General features: G+C 51.3%; 1 protein-coding gene across 1 annotated transcript in view; it reads right to left on the reverse strand.

Moving 5' to 3' along the window:
• The window catches only part of LOC126578468 (mucin-5AC), a 50788-nt gene that overhangs the window by 3048 nt on the left and 26648 nt on the right, over positions 1–21092 (reverse strand). The window contains exon 4 of the mRNA XM_050241059.1: positions 1–1352. This exon is cut by the window's left edge and continues 1225 nt beyond it. Coding sequence (XP_050097016.1) covers positions 1–1352 — 1352 coding nt within the window. The remainder of the gene's footprint in view (positions 1353–21092) is intronic.

The raw sequence follows: 21092 nt of genomic DNA on the forward strand, positions 1-21092 counted from the left end.
CTCGAAAGTATTCAGCGGACGGTAGAAATCTTCCGGTGTGGCATCATCCGGGTAGTTGATGATGAGCTTCGAACTAAGGCCGGCTGGATTGTAGCGCCCTGGTTGGTACTCTGTCGGGGCTGGCCTGTGATTACTCGGTAGCTCTGCCGCCGGTACACTAGCTGGTGTCGTCGTCGTTGTTGTCGTTGTGGTTGTCGTTGTGGTCGGTTCCAGTTCCGTCTTGTTGATGAGCTGCTGTTGAGTCGTGTAGTTGGCGCTCCGAGAGAACACCTGCTTCTCATCTGCTGCATCACCATCGGAGAGATTGCTGAACGCGATCATGGAGTTGGCGAGCGCATCGGCACCGACTGCTTCCGTTCTGGGACCAACTGTACTCGTCGTCGTCGTTGTCGTACTTGTCGTCGTGCTGGTAGTTCGCCTCAGGTAAAGGTTACTGTTGTGTGCCACCACATTCCGCGTTGGATATCGATTTGACCAGAATTTACTCTTTTCAACCGTACCAGATGCTTGCTTCACCGGAACCGGAACCGGTGGCGCTGGTACCATCTCTACCACCTCGATCAACTGTTCCTCCACTGGCCGCGTCGGTTTGTAGAGATGCGTACGACGTGCACCGGGCACGTGGATTGGTTTTGGTCCAGGGATCAGCTTCTGGCCAAAGTACTGGTATGGGATGAGATCACTCTCCTCGACAGACTTTTCCGTCGATTGTGGGAACGTTTTGCGATCGCGCATTCGTTTGCCGCGAGCTTCCTGGTAGCCACCGTAGGCCACACGGCCAGGGAAGACCGTTGACGTCGTTGTTGTTGTTGTTGCTGACGTTGTCGTTGTTGTCGTGGAGGGCACTTTCGCTGAGCTAAGCTTGGTCGATGACCCCGGCGGTGGCATGATCGCGATGAAATTGTTCGTCTCTTTGGCCAGTTTGATGCTACCGCCGGTTTGTTGCAGTGCAATTTTGCCAGTGCGAGGGTTCACCACGTACATCCCATGGATCGATTCGTCCGTATCGAGGAACTCATCGGCAGGACTGACCACCGACAGTCCTCTTCCACCCTGTACCAGGTTAAGGTTCGATTCGGGCGTACTACTATCTTCGATCAGATTGCCAGCGACCGGATCTGATGACTGTTGTTGCTGTTGCTGTTGCTGTTGCTGCTGCTCCTGCTGCTCCTGGCGATGAGTAGACGACGGGTGGTGATACTCCTTGCGCCACCGGTCACGGGTCAGTGCGGTCCGGCGTGCCTGCAGCACCGACATCAGCTTATTGTCCCGATTAGTCATCCTTCGCTTCGTCATTGTTGCCGCCGACGTCGTCATCGTCGGTGATGTTGTGACCGGGGAGCTGGTCGTTCCTGTAATCAGAAACCAGACAAACCATTGAGTAAGACATTAGAGCGCCACCAGACCCCCCCCCCCCCCCCCGCCCCCCTTTCCCCGGGGAGTTGATCCCGCAAGTCAATCAAGTTCGGATTGTTTGATGCCGGAACGGCCGTCCGGCCTGGCCGGAGCGCCATTTGCATTCCCCGCTGGGAGGAGAATCATTTTTCATCCCGCGATGGCCACGATCGATAGACGATCGACCGGCATGATCGATCGATCGATCAAACCTTACCACCGCGATGGCAGCGGGCGGTCTATTAAGCTGCAACGAATCGATCATCGGCGGCGCAGTCATGCCGCGATATGTTCGCATGCTCGCCGTTGCGATTGGGTAAGCACACTTCCTCCCTTTTGCGAGACGAAAAGTGTCACTCAACTCGCGTCGTGGCGTCGTCGCTTTGATGGGGTAATTGGGGACCGCTGGCGCTGTCGGTAAGCCAATTGCACGCTGACCCCCTTGCTGATTGCAAACTGCTGCGCCAAACATAAGCGCAACATTCGATCAAATCGAATCCGCACCCGTGACTAGCCTTTTGCTACAATGCTGCTACTCAATGCTGGACTCGCGTGCCTGGTGTGTATTTGTGAAGGCCAACAGACACCGATTAACCCCGAAAACGTATCCCAGAAAGAAGCTGATTGATCTGTGGCACACAAGCAAGCAGCCCGGAGCCTCTCGTCGTTGGTAATCATTGTCTAACGCTTGGAGGAGAATGCGAAATTATGCAAAACATCATGAACATGAAAAGATGATGCGCACAAAGGCGCGCGTTGGACGCGTCTTGACGTCACACCGGTATCACGTCGTGGCCAAAATCAATCTAATAACAGGGCTAGGAACAGTGTCAGGGGCTGCATACCGGCGAAGCATACCGTACCAGCGGCCATGAACGGCTTGACCTGCACGCTCTGCACGCTGTACAGACCACCGACCGGCCGATAATTGCTTAGCGAGGATGGCTTTCTCACGGTAAGCCCCTCTGCGTGCCATAGCACCCGCTCTGCTCTGGCCACAGGTCAATGGTCAAGCTCGTAAAGAGTGTCTAATGATTAGGACAAGGAATCGCCCGCATCGCCACGTTCTCCGTGGATGGCCTTTTAGGAGCTTCAGCGCGAAGGAAGGATTCAAGAATCGCGTCGCGATTGCCTTTGGAGTCGCGCCAGGCATCGTGCCTAATGGACTTTTGACGGTGCAGTGCTATCCAGGTTCTTGCTGCTCCAAGAAGAGTCTGACATGTGAGCTTTGTGACCTTCCACGACACCGGAGGATACACGGGCTAATGATGATCGAAGTTGGCGTGGAACGTCATCCTTTGGAACACATAACCTCCTAGTACGCGTTCTGAGCGTGACGCAAGCTTGTCTTATCGTGCCCATTAACCGCTGTGTGATGATCGAGGAGGCGAATGAAGATGACCCCCGGAAGTGGCGAGAAGTCGCTCGCCTTGAGTGCACAATCTGGTCAGTGTCACTACAAGCCCGGCAGTAGCAGCAGCGAGTAAGCGAATCCCGTAGATGGAGTGATCAAGATCGTCCAACGCAACGTGGTCCCTCATCAATTACTCCGTTCATTCGGTGAATGTGCATGTCCCTAGTCCCAGCGCCAGCATTATCAATTACGAATGAAATACACACATAAAGCGAGCGAGATCATTTACATCGAACTCTTTACAGGAGTGAGCATAGGACAGGAGACACTCACTAAAGGGATGGTGACGCATTTACTGGATGAAAAATTACTTAACCACTTTGTCGCGAGCATTACCATCCGACCACGCACCACGCAGAGAGAGAAGGAGAGGAAAGGAGGGGCGCGTTGCACTTCCTGCCCTACAGCAACCGGTTGGGTGAAAGCCTCCAAGAAGTGCAGTCGATCTTGCAGCAGGCAGCAGCAACCAGCGCATAGCATAGAGCCGTTCTCATCAATCTGTCAACCCGTCGGTGAACCAGGGAGGGGACCGGACCGTGGACAAATGAAAACGTAAGTGGTGGTTGATTTGTCTGCTTTGCACCCTTCTCCACCTCGTTCCAGCACTAGGCTTGGCGCAGATATGCGCTTCTAGCGCTCCGCGTGTGTCCCTTACGCAAGCGGTTCGCACGCACTACCCGCCATCGCCACGCCACGCTGTCGTCCAGTCTTTTCGGGTTCCCAGACCAGTGATCCGCGATATGCGATCCCGCGAACTGAACCCGCGCTGGGAGCTTTCTCATGCGCTTCTCCTTATGTAATGGCCCGGCACCAGCAGCACCAGCAGCTCTCTAGCGTTCCAGCTCATGTCCTGGGCTGCTGCTAGCGTGCAGCGTGCTACTGTCATCGTCCACAACTCTCCTAGGGGGTTCCCTGGCTGCACTTTTCAGTGCGATGACGGTGCAAATAGAAACCTCCGTTTGCATGCGACCAGATGAGTCCCAGCCGCGTGCTGGTAGCCGGTGTCCATCCAGGTCGAACATCTCGCTCGCGCATGTTTTCACTGCGCTCCGCTCACTGGCTGGTTCGTGGTTTTTTTTTGCAGAAAGTGCGGTGTCGGTATGTGGTTACGATGTGGTAATGCAACCGATGGCACCCATACGACCGGGTGCTCGTACGATTAGAGAGATAGCGGAACACACGGGGTGCAACCCCCACCCCGGGGGAGAGGATCCCAGGATCAATGCGTTATGCGATTGGATCGCGCGGAACGGTAATGATGGTCACGCGGGTGATGGTTGTCGAATGGGAAAATTAATTTGTTTTACTACCGGGAAGAATGTTGCCATGTCGCGACCACGTGTGGCCACTGACAGCGGTAGTGGTTGGTTGGAACGCAGGAATCCTCTTTGCAGGAGTCTTGCTGGACGTTTATCACACTCGCACATCTTGGTGGATGGTATGTCGGTACTTAGGGGTGCTAAATCGATAGCAAATGGAGGAAGTAACGGATTTTTAATACAGGGAATAGATAACAAAATAGTTTAGTGACTAATCGAAGGCAATAAATGACGAGATCGAATTTGTAATTACATCCTTAATATCAAACAAAGAAGCTGAAGTAATTTTACTCAACAAAGTTCTCAATAAAAACTGTTCAAAGTACTGGAATTGCTTGAAGTATTTTAAAAACAGTCACTGTAAAATTTAAAGTTACCAAAAGCTGTATGTTGCTTACAATGTTTATATATAAAAAAATCAAATAATGAAAAAAATGCTTATCGTTTGTTCTTGGACTACAGAAGAATGATACCTAGCTCACAAATTCATCTTAAAACTGCCAGCAACTGCCACTCTCCCTCCATTCAACCTTCTAGCTTGTTGCCAGAACAATGGAATTCGATGGCAGGAATCAAATGATTGGCGGCACATAATCACAATCACACTCCCACTATGCAGCACCTCTCACATGCACCACCCTGTAAACGAGATAAGTACAAGGGCTAATAGAGAGAGAGAGAGGGAGCGAGGGCTCGCGGAATGGAAATCGCAAACTCACTTGCCCTGGACAAAAAACAATCGACTTGGCTCGGGCACGAGTTTGCAGAATTGTGCGAGGTGCGTATGCACGCGACGGGGTTTGGTTGTGAGGAGGAAAGACACCGTTTCCGTCTGACTCAAAGTCCCATGGGCACACACACATGCACGCACGCATGCACGATCGCGACAATCGAAACGTGGCGCATTCGCCTGCCATAACTCACCGCCAGCGTCGAAATCTCCGCCAAGTCAACGGCATTCTAGGAGGTCTCACTCTGCCACTCTGTCGTGTGCGCCTTACGCCACAGCACACAATGCACGCCCTGGTCGTATGCAACGGATGTACCACCACCGGTTGCCCCTCCGCATTCTATGCAATTGCTACGCCACGCCTCGTCTCGCGCTTTGCCATTTTAACCGAGCCTTTATGCTTGTGCGCGAGTACCGATCGCTGATCGTTGCCTGAGATCGTAGTACGACGGTACGGGCGGTGGTGGTGGTGCCAACATGCGCTAACATCGTAATTAGACAGGAAGCATAGTTGCTCACGGTGCCGAAGAGGTCGCAGAGTTGGAGGTCCACCACGGTCTACCACACCCATCGCCATCGCGTTTGCTTCCTCAATTTGCGACCTCTCCCTTTAGCTCCACTCTTTCGTCTGCAAACCTTCCGTCTTCCGAATGACGAATCGGCAGCAGCAGCAGCAGCAGCAGCAGCAGCTGTTTGTTGTTGGAAGGTGGTGTTTTCTGAGGGTGCGCCCAGGGGTTGGTAATATCAGTTATCAGCGTAACGTGTTACGACATCGGATCCGGATCGGACCGTCTGGGTCTGGGTTGACATAGCGCCGAGAGACGTCAAGTGAACTCAGGAGGTTTTATGCGTCACACTTTTGTTGAGGCGGGCTGTTTGACCAGCGACAGCTCCAACTCCAGCTTGAGTGCGTTGCGATGCTCGCCTTTCTTTTCGGCCGGACGCATTAGTATAAATTACGTTACGCAAACGATGCCCAATGCCGGGAGTTACCGGCTGTCACGCGTTCGCTGGGTCGATATGATAGCGCGACATTAGGTAGGAATAGACACAAACAGGCAGTCGAACACTCTGCGCAACATTATTGATGGTGTTGAGGTGAAATATTAGGGAGCACACGAAGGAACTGCTTGCCCAGCCCGTTGTGAGAGGTGTCATAGCATTTGGACTCAGCTTTGTAGAGCTTTTGATCCTCGTTAATGCTGCCTTCGAGCAGGAGTGAAAGCAATGGCCATAAAGGTACCAAAAAAACTCCTTTGGCCTCAGACTCAGAGCGATTCGTTAGATCTAATCACCGACCGAATGCCCTTTTTCGATTGTTTGGCTTTTTTTGGGACAACAAGAGCTACGAGCTCGAGGAAACAGATTTATGCCAATGCTCCAGGCATTGAAGTTCGATTTCAAGCCCAAAAATGGCCGACATTCCCCACGGGGTGGTCGCCCGTCGCTGAACATCCGGTGAGCATTTCGATCACTTGGGTGCTCTGTTGGCATTCGGCATCAGCATAGATCTATGCAACAACCGATCAATGATCACCGTAAGTATGACAAATTGGTCCCCTCCATTCGCCTCTCTGTCAGTGAAGCTGGACAGCTGGACTGAACTGTTGGTGTGCGAGCCTCTTGGTGTGGTGATCATGATGATGCCGATGATGAAAGAGTCCGCTGCCCTCGTGATGCATCATGAAGTCGATCGCGATCGCACGAGGCCACGCATTTAGGCGTGATCTCCCCGCTCCCCGCTTGACCGCACACACTGTTTGATCGGTCCCTGGATCGCGCGAAAGGTCACCACCAATTGCACTACTACACGACATGCCTGCACGTGAGATTGATCTCAATTTCGGGCTCTGTTTGGTGTCCATTATGTTTGGATCGATTTCTGTTTCTTCTTTTTCGACTTCTTCGGTTGTTTTTTTTTTCTGCTACTGCGTGATCGTGCAACATGGTAACGAGTGTCTTATAAATTAGATTAATGTGTTTCCTCCCCGGGGACTCTCGTTTTGGTCGAGAGGATCGCTTTGAACTAATTCGATCGAGAAGATTGAGGTTAGCGCGTCGCGCATGATCGCCGCTTGAGGCTGCTTTATACACTTTAATTTTCCAAGCGATCGTCACCGTTCGAGAAGATAAACGTCGGTAGGAAAAGCCACTGTACGCTGCTGTCAAGCGTTACATCAACGCACATTTCACTACAAGTCCAAAAAAATGTCCGAGATGGATGCTTAATTTATTATATTAAATAAAATGTTTGTTGTTGAAATCCCACGATCCATTGATTGATGTGGCCTCTAGCACTGCCGCTGAGGCCGCAGAGGAGTAGCCAATTGCAACCCTCTAATGCTGCCGCTGCTGATGGTAGACATTAGTGGCTAATGAAAGACGTGGCCGCTGCGTGTAGATGCCGCGATGCCATTAGCATCAAGCATTTTTGATTACATATCGCGGCAAGGAAGTCACGGTGTTTTGCGATTTATGCCCCTGACGATGATGGCGCAGCACGGTGAGGTTAGTGTTTAAAAAATTTAGCAACAAATTATTTCAGCGAAAGAGGAAGGCGATGACGGAACCTCGCGAGAGATCGCGGCAGCTCGATTGGGTAGCAACGAAGCGGACCACCGGTGCCGGAGTCGAAGTAGATTATCTTCCTCCGATTGAGTCGATTGCGGTGATGCAGGAGGAATTGCATTTAGGCGTGAGGTTGGTAATGATTTCTCACACCCATTATTGTGTTTGTACTGTTGCATCTAAATGCATTTGCCATCGGTACTCGCCCCAGGGGGGGAAGTGACGACACGTCCGGTGCAAAGCGTGAGTGCGAAAGATGGCGTGCTTGCAGGGCTTAAAACAGAAGTGAAACGATCACGCACCAGTCAGCCCGGTACCAAAAGGGAAACATTTAAATTTCTCGAACCAATCCCTTACGGCCAAACTGTCACCTCGCTGTCTCGTTGCCGAAGGAAAGTAAAACTAATCGACTCACACCAACGCGCACACGGATGACGGGGGCGGCTCCGATCGGGGTTATGGAACCGGTTCGTGATTTCGGAACGAAAAATGCGAAACACGGAGCCAAGCGAAAACAGGGACGCGGCGCAACGGAGCAGAGCAGCGCAGAGTAGCGGGCATCAGAACCATCAAGATCAGTGGGTCAGATCCGGGGATGTGTGTGGCCGACCGCACCGGACTGGCGTGCCATATGGTGGTGGCCCCTCTCGATCTCGCGCGAAAGGGGGTCAACGGAACGAAAGTTTGCCAATTTCCAGCAGATCCGCAGACGCAGCGCCAGCCTGTCACCGCCACCGCCGATGCCTTTGCGTTGGCGCTGATCTCTCGGTGAGCAGGCGATGCGGAGCCCCGGTTAACGGTCAATGTCGCATGTGGTATGCGGTGGAGAGGTGGTCCAATTTTTGTCTAATTAGTGCAGCAGGGCAGACGGAAGCGACGCTGGACGTCGGTGGCTCAGGGAAGTGACAAGTTTGTTTCCAGTTTCACAGGTTACCGGTTTCGATTGTTTGAAATTTATGATATTTCACGCTTCACTGTCTATTGACTATTCTTCTAAGGTAGTTTGTACGATTTTTGTGACCTATTTGAGAGAGAATTTGTATGACAAAGACATCGTGAATGTCTATTCGCTCATGATTAACGCTTGTTTTCTATCCTTTTTTGAGTTCAAGAGCTCATCTGCCCTTCTGAGTTGCTTCCTTGTTATTAATATTCAAACCCTGTTCACCAATTATTTTTCGAGAAAATTAAGAATATATTAAGAATAATTATAGTCACAATGGCCATAAATGAAGGTTTCTATTTATGGAGCACAATGTTTTGAAGATATTTGAATCATTGCGGAAGAGAGCAGAATTTGACTAACATTTGAAGAACGTTTCGTTAAATACGATCCAATTTTGTATGTTTCTTCACATTTTAAGTACTTAAATCTTGAATGTTTAAAATGTCCAAAGCTACCTCTCTCAACAAATACACAATACGTACCTAGTACGCGAATACAACTCACATCTGATCTTCTATACTGACCGTTAGGTACGCAAGCAACATTCTCTTCCACAAACCTGCAACAACTCTCTAAGCACCGGCCCTTGTGTGGTGAATCGAACAATTCTAATGATGAGGCGCCTCTGAATGGCTTGCATAATCCAACCCCCCCACCAACGATCGCTCGAAGTGTACGTTCTGCGACCTCAAGACGACACCTCACATTGCGTTGCTCCATTGCTGCGGCGACACACTCGAGTGATCATTCTTCGTGATCTTCGGGCCCTTTGACCCCCACATACTGCCCCGCGCCCAGCAAATTCCCCTCCAAATCCACCAGCACCAGCAGAGGAAAAACCTGCACTCGTTGTCGGTGGACTGGCGAGTTGCCCAAGAATCCCTCTCGCGAGCCAGCCAGTCGCGGTGGCGCTGGTTACATAAACTCATCTTTAGCAGCATCAAGTCAGATCGCACCGAGTGTGCCGATGGTGTGCCGTATATTAATTCACCAATCGGTCGCTCCACACACCCGCCTCCTGCAGAGAGAGAGAGAGAGGGCTAGATCGCGATCGATGCACCGTTGGACGTCCACAGCGTGAGGCATCGGCTCGTTACCGTGTCCCGTGTGCGCAGCCCGAATCTTGCAGAATAAACACAGGTCTTGGGAGGTAAATTAAATTTTCCCATACCATTCTCTCTCTTTCTCTGTCTAGCTCGCTTCCTTGGGGCGCTTCTTTGGAAGTTTCCAAGTCTTTTGCTCCATTCAACCAACGGTTCACCGGCAGGTTCGCCGCGTTCGCTTAGACGAGCAATATTGAAGTCTCCCAGGTCCGCGGTCCACGGTCTAAGCATTGAGCATCGACGTAAAGTTTGCATCTCCATCGCTCGAGGGCCCGCAAAAGCCCTTACGAGACTGACTGGCTATGACCATCTCCATCTTGGACTCCCCGCCGCTCGCTGGAACAGATGTTTGTCGAGACACTCGCTGGGTCTCGGTATTGAGGTGGAAAAGCGGGGAGTTAGTTCATCATCGGTACGCCGCTACACACGTCAGTACCACATTATTACATACAACCTCCCGGAGACACTGGCTGGCTAGTTGGCTGGCTGGCCGATGAGGTTGATGAGGTATATGGAGCGTTTGCTCGGTCCCGGTGGTTCCCAATGGCGTGCGGAACGAAATGGAACGGAATCGATTCGATGGCAACTTTTCCCACGACGAAGTTTCACTTCACAACGTCGCGTCGCAGCGCCCCAACCTTTCTCTCTCTCCTTCTCTCTGTCTGAGCGATCTTTGTCGCAGCTGTGGATGTTAGTTACTGTTATTGTTTAACGGTTTTTTGTCATTGCAATGGGCTCACCGGGAAGGCAGGTTAACTGGATTCTGTCGCCACAACGCCGCAAGAGTACAGCAACTGTTGCTCCAGTTTCATTTATGATCGCTACTATGCAGTCTCTTTGTTGGGAAGGGACTGCATCCGGATATTGGCTTTCGAGCTTTAATGCCCCATTGGAACAAAAGTTAAATGCTATTTTTAATGTTTTATGTTTTAACGCTAAGCGCAGAAGTGCATTTTAATCGTAAACAATTCGATTTAAAAGAAACTCATTTTAAAAGAGGTTCGTCGCTTAAGCATTGTAGTCTTTAGTAGCAGAATCGTTCGTTCTGTTCGTTTCAAAGCATTTTATGCTAAAAATTATTCACAAAATGAATTCTAAATTCCATGAGACAATTCTTCTTCAACAAAATGAAGTAAAATGAGTGAAAAATAGGATTCTCACAATAAAACACAGCAACGCATGGGTAAGCGACGAACCTACCAAAAACCGAGTTTCTTCAAATCCAACTCACTCACGATCATTATGCACCTCTCTGCACCCAGTGGGCATCTCCAAAAATTATTCTAATTTCATTTATCCACCTTGAAACTGACCTTACCGCCGACGGCCGATTAATCAACCGCAAATCGGACGGCCGCTTGGTTGGGGAAGCGAGAAAAAGATGGAGAAAAAAAAACAATTTCACATCCCCAACCACCAGCCTTCCACCACGATCGAGTACGCCACAAAAGGGACGGGAAGGCGGACGAAAGCAGTAATAACAAAAAAAATGGGAGAGAGGAAAGGAAAACACGCGATGAGCGGTCCCGATAATGACCGTCATTAATGAAATTTTATCGAAATTACATACATCACCATCGAAAGCGGCCACAATTTGCCCATGAGCGCTCATGAGCAGCAGCAGCAGCAGCAGCACCAGCGCATGAGCATCACGAGCTTCGCTGATGATGAGATGCGATGCGATGCGATTGTGCTGCTGCTGCACATTTGATGTGGCCACTATCTTCTGTGTAGCTTTGAGCAGCTTTGCCCAGCGAAAAAGGGAATTCCAGTCGATCATAACTCCCCCCGGAGAGTCGTGTCCGCGTTGTTCCGCGCCATTTTTTTGTGCCCCGTTTGCATAGCCCGGCCAGGCACGCGGTAATCGTTTGCAATCGATTGGGCACGACCGCGGTGGTGGTGTTGAATTTCGTTTGAGTTCCGCTTTCGTTCCGCGTTCTCTGTACCGCTTTTCTCGAACCAGATTTCACCCAAAAAAAAAAAACTTGGCTGCTTTAGGCTGGCACAACGAGCGAGTACGCACGAGCGCGCGCATGTGTGCACACAACTTTCTCCCACGGTGTGACAGATGGAGCAAACCGAGCCAGAAATGGTGCGGAGAGCAATGGTCTCGCAAGATCGTGAACTTCCGGAGCAGCTGCAGCAGTAGCAGCGGAAATGTGAACGGTGATCGTCATTCCCTAATATGACAACCGGATGACGATGAGGCATACCGGTTCACTTAGCAAGCGCCGATCTGGTTTGAGGGCAGCTGGATGACAGGTTGTATCATCGTGATCTTAAAGTGGATGATCGATTAGCTCTCGAAGGCATTTCTCTCTCCAAAAAGAGAGAGAGAGAGGCTTCATGCTTTGTGGCAATCAAGAGGATGTATCGATCGCACTTCGAACCTCGATCGATGGCCAAATAGGCTCTTCTTCGAAATGGGATCTTCAAACGGCCCCCAGTGGCCACGTAACACACGTAAGCCGACCTTTCGATTCCCACGTCCTCCTAAACGCCGAAAACAAATGCCAAACCGAGCCCTTCTTCCGAGGGGCCACTGACACTGGGCCCCCGTTGTGTGTTTCTGGCGACAGACTCGAAGAGAGGACTACACCACGAAGATGCCCATTCGCCCCAGAGTCCCCGTTGAGTGCATCTTGGAGCAATATCTTTTCGATTGCATAACGCAACGACGGCAGAATACTCCTCTTCCCCCGCCCGAAAAGCCAATGAAATGAAAGTGAAACAAACGTACGGCGTGTGTGTCGTGAGTCGCGTCTTATTTTCGTGGATTAAGGGAGTTCGCTCGTCCCAAACGAGCCCACGAGAGGTGGCATTTACTGGGCTCCAGCATCGAATCATGCAGGCAGTCGGTAACCGATTTGTGAAGACGAAACCATCGAGAGTACCAGCACCAGGCACAGTCTCTGGTGTATGGAGCCACTTAAGGCTAAAGGTTACTTTCTCCCAACGCTTAAAGGGGGGGGGGGGGGGGGTTGGGTGCATGTCACGATGAACGAGCTTCTGGAAGCGATCGCATCGGGTCGTGACCGGCAGGAGCGTGGATCCGGTTTTCCAGAGGGAGGGCCAGGCAGGCAGGATATGGGCAAGCAAACTGTTGCCTGTTGCCTTTTGGATTCACCTGAATTGAAGGTGTTTGGTTACAAGAAGCATGGGCAAGTGATCGCGCGAGAGGGCTTTTCGTCGTCGTTGGTTGTTTGGTGAAAGTACAAATGCGAACAAAGCTGCAAGCGAGCAACCGATGATCCGTTGGTATGATTCTTACATTCAGCAATGGGACGTTGTATTAGCATCGCATTTGAATGCCAAAAAGCCAACCAGAGTGTTGGCTTCATCCATCAAATTCCGAAAAACAAAAATGAACGCAAACAAATCATCGAACCACAAAGCTGCAGAGAGAGAGAGAGAGTAATCAGAGCGATAAAGAGCGATCGAAAAAGACACACACGCCCGTGGTGAAAAGATAAAGTGAAGGAGAGAGCGTAAACATTTGCATTTCGACTGTATGATCGCAAGAAAAGTGTTTTCCATGTGAAAAGAGAGAAAGACTCCGGGAGCACAGACCAGCGGCCTGAAGCGACTTGAAGACGAATCGTCGTCGTAACACACAAACTCTGTGGCCACCATTAAGAGACTGCGTTTAGTGCTGTGTGCCCTCAGTTCCCCCTCCCGGCAATGTGTTATGCTACCAGAAGAAGGCTACGGTCGACTCTGTTCCGTGCCTTCCGTCCGTCCGTCTTAAACCCTTAAACGATTCGTTTTGTTTCGTTTACCTCTCCCCGGTTGAGAGGTCGTTACTTTGCACGCATGTCAACCACTGGCACTATAGGGTGTGTGTTGTTGTGGTTCGAAAAGCCTGTAGACCCTGTACTTGAGTGGCTTTTGATGTTTTTTTCTCTATCTTTTTTTTCGAGTGTCTTTTGGCAACAATAAAGACGAACTATCTATGCTGGCTGGCTGGCTGGCAAGCAATGCTAGTGCTCTTGCTTGCTCCACGACGCGAAACCATTAACAAGTGCCATTAGCTGCCAGCTGAGAGATGGCACAGAATAGCGAACGATGGCTGCAGCAGAAGACGTCCGCCAGACGATAACGTTGAGTCACTTCGGCCGCGAGACAAATTCGTTCGTTCGCGCGCGATCTTAGCTAAGGTTTTTGGAGCGGGCGACCGCCATACTTGGCAGTTTCATCCATCTCGTCACTTGCTATCAACCTTACCTTACCCCTTGGGCTGTGAAGCACCGATGGAACGACGTCGGTGACCAAAAACGGAACTGAATCGTAACGAGAGCTCCAAATCCGAAACGAACGAAATGGAATGTTGTTTGTGCGCGACGGCAGCAGGAGTTTGAATTTTTAATTAGATTTCACTTCGGTGGCGCACGTGCGCTCACCCGACATGCCCCGGGAATGGGAGACGGAGACTGAAACGGGCGCGCGAGAGAAACCCGAATCCGTGGCATCGGGATCGAATTGACATCCCACGCGCTCGCACATTTCCATATTCGTGGCTCATAATTTCCAGGAAAACCATTTCGCGCACATAAAAATCCACAAAAAGCTCCTTCTCCTTCTCCTGCTAGGGTCTCCTTTAAGCGATGCACCAGCGATTGTTGGCATAAAATCGTGATATTGATCCCGTTGCGTGTGTGCCATTGTTCTTTTCACAGGTGGTGGGCTGAAGATTGAGCGTTCTTGCACAAATCACGTTACATATTTATGCAAACGAACCATTTGTTGGCCACCCACAAAGGGGGACGATCACGTTTAGAATTTCTATTCTCATTGAGATCGCTCACTCAAAGCTCACTAAGTCAAGCGGTTCTTCGAACACTAATTACCTCAGTAGGCGTCGTGGTCGTTGGTACAGTAGGCCACGCTACCAAACGGTCAACCGGAGCAGAAGCCGAAGCTGCTGATGCTGTCACAACTCTCTGCAGCTCTTGGTAAACTCTGGCACCACGACGGCGACGACGCCAAAGACGACGACGCCTCCTGGTCTCAAGCAGAAGACACGGACCCGTAATTAGGGCTACCATTGTTTGGGGCTACAACAGTTACGTTACACTGTCCACCGTCCCTCCCTGCCTTTTCGAACCCATCAGTCACGGACGTCTCGCCGGTCATACGGATGAGATGATCTTTCAAAACGCCCGGTCCCCGCTTGGACTTGGCCGCTTGACTTGGAGCTCGCGCTAGGTCGCACCAAGATGACGAAAAGCGGTGAAGCTTCATGTTTGGACTTTCACTGACATAAGAGTTGCCGCGCGCTGGGAGCCGTTTAACCAACCGGCCGGCCAGATAGAGAGAGCCGCACCACTCCTGTGGTTGTTGCGAGCGAGAGGATGTTGAGCAAATGCTCGCGACGGCCAGATCGGCCAACGCAAGTCCCTCGCTTGCGATTAACAAACGATTATCGATAGGCGCGATTATGGCATGTGCTGCGTCGTCTGTATTTTTGGCCATCGATTCGGGGCGATTGTTTGGGGAGCGACGCGGAATTGCGCGAGCAGCGAGTCGCTTGTGGCGTAACGGTGCGCTTGATGCGTCCTCTCGGGAAAGGAATCAATCATCCGTGGCGCAGCGCAGACGAGTAAGCTGCCAGTAAGGCGTCCAATTTATCGATGGGCAAAGGAATTTTAAGTTGTTTGGTTAGCTCATCGGTCGGCAGTGTTTTGTGCGAAAAACAGCTCTTCGAAAAATAATGTTTTAGTGTTGGTGTGTATGTGTGATTGTGTGTTTTTATGTGTGTTTTTTTAAGGCTCATTGATTTGACAAATTATTACCACAAACGAAACCGAACCGCTCGTTGAATAGCCCCTTTGCGTGGCTTCGTAAGAACAAACGACTTCAACACCAAGCGACGAACCCCTCAATAGCACCCTGACCAACTTTTGAAGAGGTTGGGGCCACAGTGTGGCCCCTCAGGGGCCCTCAGTGGCCTCGTTCCATTAGAATTGATAACGTCAAACGGGATGGCAGTGCGCAGTTTGTACTCACGATCGCCGGATTGTTGCCTTGGACCAAGGCGCCGTTCACAGCTCGCCAGATCGCCGATATCTATCCGTGCCATCACCACTCTTCGCTTTTCGTGACCGGATCAATATGCAATCATCAATCGGGGATTCGCAGCTGCGCTGGAAGACGACTCCAAATCCGACTGATCACGCCGCAGTGAAAAAAAAAACATCTGCTGGCCCTTCGACAATGATGACGACGCTGACTGGCTACATGGCGTCACGCGATGGCCCACGGTGGAGCAAGGAAAAAAGGGCCACTTGAATGTCCATTTTTGTGTCATTCTGTAGAGGACGTCACCGAACGAACGGCCCGGTCCACCGTATAAGGAATGCCAGAGACGCACTTGAACGAAGGAAGATGATGATGATGATGCGAAGAGGAGAAGACTGTCGCGGCTGAATGGCCAATCTGTATGCATAGCGCGACATCCGAGCGCGAGCGTGCGTCGCTTCACTTCATAAATCATTTACTCGAATTTCTCCCAAACACCCCTGGCTGGCCGCCTAGAAGAGGGAGGCAGCGACAGTGACGTTGAAAGATGATGCATCGACCCACGCGTGCGCACGCCTCGCTTTCTTGCAAATTGTCTTGTCAACCACCAGCGCTTCCTAGCCGTTCAGTTGACCTTCCAATCTGGTGCCATTCAATGCTAATTGAAGCCAAACGAGGCTGACGCTCAAGTGCACTCGATCACACAGAATCCGCCCGGGCGACCGGATGAAGGTGTGTCCGACCGGAGCCCGGAAAGCCCATCGAGAATGAAGATGGCACACTCTGTGGATGGCCCTGACTGTCTTGTGCGATGGTTCTTCTTTGCCTTGTGTCAATGTGCATGAGTCGCGTCGCGATAATGACTGTTGGCTGGTTGACCGTGAGGCGAGTCAAGCAAGCGTTGCGATGGTTAAAGGTTAAATGGATTATGTTGGCGCGAACATGCATCATGCTCATTATTATGTATATTTCTTCACAGAGCACCAAAGATGGTGATGATCCGTATTCCTGTTCCTATAATAAGTAGATTGCTTTATTTACAATCAAGAGACAAGATCTCTTTCGCAAACACAACGCTTTGTCCGAAAAAATAATTACAATACTCAATGCGGCAGCATAACATCCATATTCTTTTCTGCGCCGTGCTCAAAAAACGTGGATGGATGAATACCGCACACGTCGTCGGTGGTGGCGCATAATTCGTGATTTACGTTTAATGACACGCGGCGTCACGCGCCAAAACCACGTGCAGCGCCGTGGATGATGATCCGATGAACCGCACGAGATAAATTCAATCAACACCAATCGCACCCTTGTCACCGCTTGCTGTATGCTGATTGCAATCGCATCAACCTCCGTCTCGTGGTCGGTTTAAAAGGAAGAAAAACAAACCTCCCAACCTCACAAGTGACTCACTGAACTCATTTATGCGTTTTAAGGGCTCCTCGGCCACCTTGTGACGCAATTAATGACCGCCGCCAGTCCCGAGCATCACTTGGAGCACCTTAGACCTCAGTGCACCTCTCAGGAATGCCGCGTTGAGTGCCACCGCGATCGCGATCTTATCCGGAAAGTGCCGAAAGTTGTTTCACTTTTCAGTGTTTCGGTTCAGTATTCGGACCATGATCGCGATAGTCGAGCACTCTTTCGCGGTCTTTCGACACGCCAGACAAGACCTCTGACCCAACCGGGGGGCCAGTGCTGCCGAATTAGGAAGCTGCCAGCAGGGAGCTGCAGAAGGGGAAAGAGAAGGCGCGCGGACAGCAAACAAATGTTCCACGGCGCGATGCCGACTAACCTGATGATGACTGGAACGAATCAGTCTCATCTCAGGCGCTGGCGTCTGATTCTCCGCCTGTAATGAGCCGCACACCCCCCGGCTTTGCTTCCTTTTTTATGCTTCTCCCACAGAAGGTGACCATTTCGGATGCTGATATAACAGTGAACTCCACTGGAGCACTGTGGAAAGTGAAAGGAAGCGGAAAAGCATCCGAAACCCAAAGACCAAGCCCACAACGGAGGCCACCGTGGGCCACCGCCAAAAATAACAACAATCAAGGTGGCGAAGGTGATTACGATAATAGGCGGGCGGGCGTGAAGGTGTGCCGGCGTGTCCATCTCACCTTCACCACCGAAGTGAAATGTAAGGAAGTCGAAAAGACACGGTCTGGCAGCCGCATTCAGTTCGTTGATTGCTCCATGATGCTGATGATGATGAGTGCTCTGGCCCTGATTTCGAACCACCACCCCGTTTACCGACACTTACGCCCCGGGAGATGCAGGTGATGGCGAGGATGCGCCGAAAGAGGCTCCATTTCTTACCTGCAGAAGAGAAGGAAAATTGTGAGGGGAAAATTAGAATGTTTCGAACATCCGGGGCCGTGCAAGACAGGGGAAAGCTACAGCGTCATTGAACGAGTTTTGCGGTCCGGAATGACGGTAACAGCGCGTCATCACGTTACGAACATAAAGCCCATGACGACTTCTAATCTGGATTGCTGGCGGCTCCCACGATACTCGCTTTGCGACTTAGTTGCACCCCAAACCATTCGATCCTCGTGCTCCAGGGTGTGTGCCAGCCCTGGGTGGAGTAGCAACCGCAACCGAAGGACGACAGCTGATCGTGATCGCGAGAAAACGGACAGAGAGTGAGCGCGATCGGTTCGCAATTAAGCCGATTAATCATCCGACGATCCAGTCAAGCATCAGGACGATCAAAAGTGGCATGCATGTGGTGGTCGACAGGCCTTGCACACCATCAGGCACTTCTTGTGGCACTTCTATGAGTCTAATGAAGCGGAAGCGTGTTCAAGCCTTTCGGCCAGGTGACGTCGTCATCATCGCCATCGCAGCATCGGTTTGGTTTCGCTTTCAACACTTTGTTTAGCCCGGTCTCTAGGGGGAGAGCCCAAAGGGCAATCGTGAGAACCTAGGTGTGATCGTGTTGGGATCACAATTACCAAACCAGCACCAGCACCAGCACCGGCTCCGGATTATCACGATTCCCGGGTGCACAGCGTGTGTACAGCATGTGTACCTGTTTGACATGACGCCATCGCGGACACTCGATCGTGGCAAGGTGTCCTGGTACCTCTAATAGACCTCACAAGCTAACGAGAAGGCGGACGCCTCCCCCCCGGTTACAGTCATTACAGCAACGATCGTTGACGATTGATCTTTCGCAGTTGGCATTCTGGTGAGTCTGGCAGCTCCAGATCCAGCACCACGAGGGTGTTTGGCTGGCATTTGCTGCGTCGCGTCCATCCGTCCGTCCGTCCGTCCACTGCTGTGGAGCTGTTTATGAGCTAATTGACCTGCGCGGTAAATCTGCAAACAGCACCCACGCAAGGCGCAGTCGCAGTCGCGGGCGCTTTCTCGTTCGGTTTCTCGCTGAGCGATCGCGTCCTTGGAACGGCTTCCATCTCACCTGTTCCGTCGGTAGCGTGGCGTGGCGTGGCGTGGTATGGCAGCTAATCAAAGCGATTCGTTTGATGAATAATTTAGCTCGTGTAAAAGGGAGGGCCCGCAGGTTGTCAATTTGCATCATGATTGCGGGAGTGCGCGATCGTACCGGTCGGTGCAATGCCGGGCACTGCGTTCCAATCTGCAGCCAATCTAAGACCGCCGTTGGCTAGAGATAGTGGCGGAGTTGCTGCAGCTTTCGCTACCGCACACCGGGAGTGCAATGAAGCAAATTAATTAGATATACATTCCAGCGATCGCCGGCACAATGTGACAAAATGGATGACGATGACAGTGGCCACGCAATCCACCTGCCGGGTTGTGTGGGCTGTGTGCAGTTCCTGCAACCCGGTGCAGAGGTGTTGACGAGGGTTTTTTTTTTCGGTGAAATCCGCCATTGTGTCCTTTTCCATTTTGAGAATTTGAAATCGCTTTTGGTGATGGTTGGTTGGTTTTGTGTCCTCATAACCTCACTAATTTACCCCAGAGAGAGAGAGAGAGAGAGAGAGAGAGCGCAGATTCGTCTAAGTATAATATTCGAAACAGCCCAAAGGCAATTGGCTGTCAAAGCATCAAACATTTCTTTTGATCAATGCCGGCTTGTTGAGACTAACAGCCACAAACCGAAACACGCCATCCCTGGTCGATTTGCTTAGCAAATGGTTATTAATTGAGCGTACAAACTGCGTACGATTAAGTGTCGGTCGCCTGCAGGTTTTTGGCAGTACCAACGACGACGATCAATCCTTCGACCTTAGTGTCCTCGAGCGTCCTTCGATTGCCTGACCATAATTGTGGAGTACCAAAGACACCACAACACCGAATACAGCAACAAAAATGCTGTTTCAAACGACGCGACAACGTTGACGCTTTCGGTGGAGGCCACTCGTCCGCGCGATGCGATCGCGAACACATTTTTGGACCCCTCAGGCCCTCTCTATCGGCGGTAGTTTAGCTGTCAGAAAGATAGCACGTCCGACCGGAGCGGCATAACCTCTGCGTCGTGGTCCGGACCGCCGTTGTTTTGATATGGTTTGAAACCACCGATCGGCGACCGCGACCACGAGACCAGCTTGCATAATTGATTCCTTCCTTCGCTTGCCGATCGCCGATGCCTGTCCTTCGAACAAACTGTCCGCGCGCTCTAGGCGTTTGGTTTGTGTTTTTGTGTAGAGTTCCGTCGGAATCCGAAGGTCTGATGGTCTGGGCATCAATTTTGGCATCGCGACTGGCGAGCGACTCGAATCTAACCGTCCGTCGCCGGTAGCCATCGTCACAGCTCGAAGTAGCGATCAGCCATCTGTGGCCACCGATCGACGGCCAAAAAGGAGGACACGCTGTGGAACCAGAAGGTGGCCCTTGTCAGTATCGAGGCGACCACCGCGACCACCATGACTGTTCCGTTAAAGACTCATTTCCCCTTTGGGTAACCGAAAACTAAACAGGAATCACTAATCTCTAGGGCCAGAGCACGGCATGCCAGTAATTACCGTCCCAACTGGTGGTCCAGTTTCGTTTGTTCCTGCAACAGCGGCAGCAGCGGCGTGCTCTGAATGGACCAAGAATTGACGGGAAAATTGGATCCCCCCTCCTCCCTCCAGTTGGCGATTGGTTTGCCACTGAAAATGGTCCAAGCTCCTGTGCCCAGCCTGGGCCTGGGGTGTAAGAAAATGGTAAAAAGGTCAAATACACACAGATCAACCGTTTAGCGGAACACTAATTGAATCCCAAAGCCAGCAAAGTTGCATAGCCGTGCCGAGCAGGAGGGGCTCGCTCTTATTAAAACTAATTCCAATAATTAGCCCACAATCTTGGTGTCTTCTAGTGCTGCTACCTTTCCAGCAGCACAAAGCAACGCAAGTCGCCTGGCCGATGCATGCCTCCTGATTGGCCGCAAAACACTGGCAGCGGTGGTGGTGGCAGTGGAGTTCATTTGGATAAATTACGACCAACCAAAGACGAACGAACGAACGAACGAACGAACGGTTTGTGGCGCTACCGTGGAATTAACCGCCAGCAGAACAGATAGAAACGGGATCTGGTTTGGGATGCTGAGGGCCAGTAAGGTGCCCAGGTGAGGAGAAATTAAAGCCCTCCACGCGCATTGCCGTGCCACACTCATTATAGGAACTACTGC

The sequence above is a fragment of the Anopheles aquasalis genome, chromosome 3 (assembly GCF_943734665.1).
Source record: "Anopheles aquasalis chromosome 3, idAnoAquaMG_Q_19, whole genome shotgun sequence".
NCBI classification, from domain to species: domain Eukaryota; kingdom Metazoa; phylum Arthropoda; class Insecta; order Diptera; family Culicidae; genus Anopheles; species Anopheles aquasalis.